This window comes from Lactuca saligna, chromosome 7 (assembly GCF_052625555.1).
Source record: "Lactuca saligna cultivar CGN05327 chromosome 7, ASM5262555v1, whole genome shotgun sequence".
Lineage (NCBI taxonomy): Eukaryota > Viridiplantae > Streptophyta > Magnoliopsida > Asterales > Asteraceae > Lactuca > Lactuca saligna.
This window is the reverse complement of record NC_136423.1, coordinates 9,379,944-9,385,041: the sequence shown is the minus strand read 5'-3', so window position 1 is coordinate 9,385,041 and position 5,098 is coordinate 9,379,944. Positions and strand designations below refer to the sequence as shown.

General features: G+C 29.1%; 1 protein-coding gene across 1 annotated transcript; it reads right to left on the bottom strand.

Moving 5' to 3' along the window:
• Nucleotides 1-2,150: 2,150 nt before the first annotated feature.
• Nucleotides 2,151-3,872, bottom strand: LOC145005106 (uncharacterized). Its single transcript, XM_078964156.1, has 4 exons — nucleotides 3,451-3,872; nucleotides 2,719-2,877; nucleotides 2,522-2,630; nucleotides 2,151-2,418 (listed from the first exon to the last, which is right to left on the bottom strand). The coding sequence occupies exons 1-4, from the start codon at nucleotides 3,772-3,774 to the stop codon at nucleotides 2,219-2,221; spliced, it is 792 nt and encodes a 263-aa protein (XP_078820282.1). The 5' UTR covers nucleotides 3,775-3,872; the 3' UTR covers nucleotides 2,151-2,218.
• Between the last annotated feature and the right edge of the window lie 1,226 nt (nucleotides 3,873-5,098).

Sequence of the window (5,098 nt, the reverse complement as noted above, 5' to 3'; positions counted from 1 at the left end):
TATCTTTTATCTTTTGATCAAACAGTAGAGATTTGATTTCCGTATAATTTGGTTTTGTTTTCCAAGTTCGTGCTCAATTCTTAACTTTTGGACCAGTTGGTCAATGTACTCCCCATCATGATATAAAGCACAGCAGCTATAGAAAACGTGTGAATTGTCTCAAAATTAGATAAAACAAACGTCGTTGTCGAACATGAATAAGTTGATGACTTGATAAAGTGATATTTACAAATAGATAAAGTGGTATGTAATACATTTATGCACATTGTTTTTACTGAAATAGAAATATTTGTTGGTCAAATATATAAAGAATAAGTCAAAGATACAAAGACTCAAAGACAAATTTTGAATTTGAAGGGGGTAGGTAACAATTAACAAGGGCTTTCTCTTTTGTTTGATTCTAATCGAATAAAACAAAGGCCAAATTAGTAAAATTAAATACGGTGACGCTATTGATTATTTATATAAAGATATAATAATTAGTATGGTTAAATATAAGAAATAACTACATGCTATAGTGTACTTTTGTCTTTTACTTTATTATATTTTTCATTATATTATTATATTTTAAAGAATCTATCAGATTATAATCAAGTCATCCAAAAAAAAATCATTTTATAATTTAATAGATTTTTACGCTAAAATGTTTTAAGAAAAAAATGAACGCATATATTATATGTCTCTAATTATCTAATTATATAGTATATATTTCAATATGTAATATTATTTATAATTAATACATTTCATATTTAATTGTTGTAATATTTATCATTAATTAATTCTTTCTATGTGTTTTTTTTACGGTACATGTTAGAAAAATCATATATATATATATATATATATATATATATATATATATATATATATATATATATATATATATATATATATATATATTCAGGTTCGTTTGAGATCATTCTAATTTTGTAAGACTAAGTTTAAAAATAATTTTAAAATACAAAATAAATGGAAAAATCCAAAAATTCTTTTTTAAATATTATTTTCGGAACTTGAATTAATTGAAAAAAAATACCGTTTTTTTTTTTAAAATACGTGAAATATTCTAATAAAATATTACACTGTACATATTCTAAAAAATAATTTTAAAATGCAAAATAAATGGAAAAATCTAAAAATTCTTTTTTTAAATATTATTTTCGGAACTTGAATTAACTAAAAAAAATCCTGTTTTTTTTTTTTTTAAAATACGTGAAATATTCTAATTACACTGTACATATTCTAAAAAATAATTTTAAAATGCAAAATAAATGGAGAAATCCAAAAATCCATTTTTTAAATATTATTTTCAGAACTTGAATTAACTAAAAAAAAATAAAAAAAATAAAACAATGCGTCTTACGGTGTCACAAAATTAGATCGTCTCACATGAACGTAATCATATATATATATATATATATATATATATATATATATATATATATATATATATATATATATATATATATATATATATATATATATATATATATATATACACTCCTCGATCGATTTTATTCACTTCTACCAAATATTATTGTAGGTATGCAACAATGTCACATTCTTTGAACATAAATTCATTCTTTTAAAGCTTCAAGTACAAAGCTTTTGGTTTTGATAAAAAAAATATTTTTATTTCCCTTTATTTATTAGGTAAGTCACACAATGTAGGGATGTTTGTTATTAGAGAAATTAAATATTCTTTTGCCTTTTATTCTTAATATCTTCCTATCTATTTTAAATGATGATAAATATCATTTAATTTAATTTAAATTTGAATATCAAGAAAATTAGAAACAAAAGATAGAAAAATATTTAATTTCCTGATATTTTAGGTAATAAATAGAACATAAGACGGCCATTTATTTATAGTTTTTTACTATTAGAAAACCAACATTTGAAGAGCCTTATAACTTATTACCATTTGGATGTATCGACCATTTATTTTTTTTCTCAGTCTCTTAATCTTTTATTGTCTAACGACATGTAACCCCCGTCATCTCAATAGTATTTTTATTTCACCCCCTTAATAAAATTAAACATTTATTTTTACCATTTTTTACCTATTAAAACTACATGGTTGTTCAATATCAAATATGACTTGTGCTTAAAAACGACAAACTAAATGACAAGTTTATATAAAACATTTCAAATAGACGAAGGATCAATATGTAAATTTCATAAGTAAGCTTTACAAAAAGCTTTAGAATCATTGGTTTCTCTATGATGTGGATTGCTCTTCATCAACTTGTGTGGGGATATAGGAAATACCACTCTGCTTAAGATCCATACACAACTCAAATTCCCCATCTCCTTTGGTGGAGATTGTTCTATGAAGCTTTGAATATGCACAATATTCCACTTCACTCACTAGCAAATCCTCACGTGCATATGAAGTCACTGACACCCCAACACCTTCCCCTGCATCAACATCCAAAGGGGTTGTTTGTTTGTTTGGATGGAATGGAATGGAAAAGACATAAATGCCCTCCTCAACATCAACAAGGAGTAACACAACACTTACCATGTGTCACAAGCAGTAAGTTTTCGGTAGGGTATTTATCAGCAAGAATCTTGATAATATTCTTGTACCTGTCTCTAGCCACCTCTGTTGGCTCTTCCCATTTTGGTAGCTGATAAAGTTGATAGTTTTAGAAGTAGAATAAAAAACAGTACAAGAAAGTGATTAAGAGATTTTTGGTCTTGTAATAAGTTAATAACCTCTTTGTAAACTGGTTCTACAGTTGAATCAACTGTCCCTTGTGGTAAAACAGCTTCACATTCTGAAATAGTAAAAGCAAAGTCTCCATCTTTAGGGGCGTTCTCAGCTCGTATGGCTCGTTTGTTCAGCATTTCACATAGTCCATATTCAACAGATACCTGCAACATATCAAAATGTCAAACTATGATACTCAAAGTACTACTATCAGTTTGGTGTTATTTCAACAATATGATCATAACTAATAGTCTTTGTTAGAAAGGTCTAGGAAACTACATCCAAGAAGCCTGAAATTTTTGCTACATGTCAATTAACACACACAAGGGTAGAGTTTGAATTCTAGGTTCCCATGGAAGAGTTTCTAACTTTGAAGTTTGAACAAGTCCAGCTTCAGACAATTAGTTGCTGTAATCAGTAAATTTCCAGAAACTTTAATGTGGATTGGGCACTAGTCATTAGGCAAAATCGAATCTGAAACTCCAAGTTTCCGATCATTAGATGAGATATCCGATTATATCAAGCTCATAGATGCCTTCCAGGACTAAAAACTAATCAGATATACAACTTAATTATCTGGATCATAATCATTTATCTGCACTCCGATCATCACAAATCAGGCACAATCATGGTTCTCTCGGATTATTCCTGGTAATTTTTTGTATTTCAAAAGAATCGATATCAATGAATAAATCAGTAATCAATAATACGATATAAACAGGTAATCAGGATATGACCTTGAGCATAGAAGGATCGATTTTGACGCCGTCGGCAGAGCTCATATGAGTAACATTACAATCGACGGCGCAAAGAGCGTGTATGACTTCGGAAGCTGTCTGAAGGCATCGAAGAAACGGCGATACAAAGACGCGATGAATCGGAAAACGGAGGTCCTTTTTGAATTTCTTACCGGTAGAGAATGCCCTAACCTTGCCATCTAACACCAACGGCGGATCCCATGGCCTAGCAGCTTTCTCAGTCCATAGCGGCTCGAAGTTGTCAATCCGGTCGCCATGGCGCATCACGACGACGTTTTGACGAGTCTGTTGGCCGGAATCCATGGTTGTTATCTGTCGTGGAGGGATGTCAGAGTTTTTTTAAATACAGATGCTGAAATGGGCCAATCAATGGTTGCGATCACGTGGGTTTCCTTGAAGTTTCCAATGCAGAACATGGAAAAAAGGTAGAAAGAGGACCTCAACGACTGGGCGGCCGGTGGATGTTTTCGTTTTTTTTTTTTTTTTTTTTTTTTTTTTTTATTAAGCTCATCTTCAATACATAATGTAGAATAAATTACAAATTTAGTCCATTTGGTATTTTGGTTTGTATTTGTTTTTGTTTAAGTTATTATTATTATTATTATTATTATTATTATTATTATTATTATTATTATTATTATTATTATGACATTAGCTGTAGGATTTTATGACATTTATAGTACCTATATGTCACACTATGTACTAATTTCCATTAGAGCTCTCACATTCATAGGTATTTCAATATATTTTCCTCTCATATCTCCTTTAACCTTACCACACTTTTGCTATCTTTACCAATCAAGAATTTAGAAAAAAATTCTCTTAATTCTAATTACTTATGTTGGTCCCCAGAAAAACTCAATTTCGCGTTCATCTTCTATAGGGTTCAAAGTATTCAATTAATTATGGTGATGAGCCTCCTTGATGAAGTATAGGTTAAAAGCTCAAGACTTATTTTTTTTCCTATATATTATCATGTATTATTCATCATTAGGATTAAAAGTGGGGCAAAATGTAGCCGTCAAACAGTTTATTATGTAAAGTTAGATTCTTTAATTTATTCTGAAAGTGTAATTTATTCATATGTTCATGAATAAATCGGTTGATCATTCGACATATCTTCATAATTGTGTTCGTTCTTATTTTCCGCATTTTGTTCATCAAATCGTAATTAGGGTTTTAATCCCAACAAGTGGTATCAGAGCGGGACTTTAAAGATCTATTGATTTTTGAAGTCTCGGTTCTTGATTTGATGATTTTCTGCACAAGTTATTGAAGATTTTTTGTGTTCTTTGGAATCAAAATTCTATCCAAACCACTGTTCATGGAAAATTATGTATTATGTTATTGTTCATCTGGTATTATTTCAATTCGTTTCGTTTTTTTGTTCATATTTTTTTTATTTGATCTGATCATTCGGTTGATGTCAATGGATCTATTTCTCTTGATTTAGTCCATTTTATTCAATTTCATATTGTTCTTAAGCCCAATAAGTTGTGTTTACTGTTCATTATTGAGCCCAAAAACTTTGTTTGCTGATCGTTCCTTATTGCGTTTGAAATCACAAATCACGCAGTCGACTTATCTCTAGATTTGAAACATTGTTCCCTGATCGTTACTTTGTTCG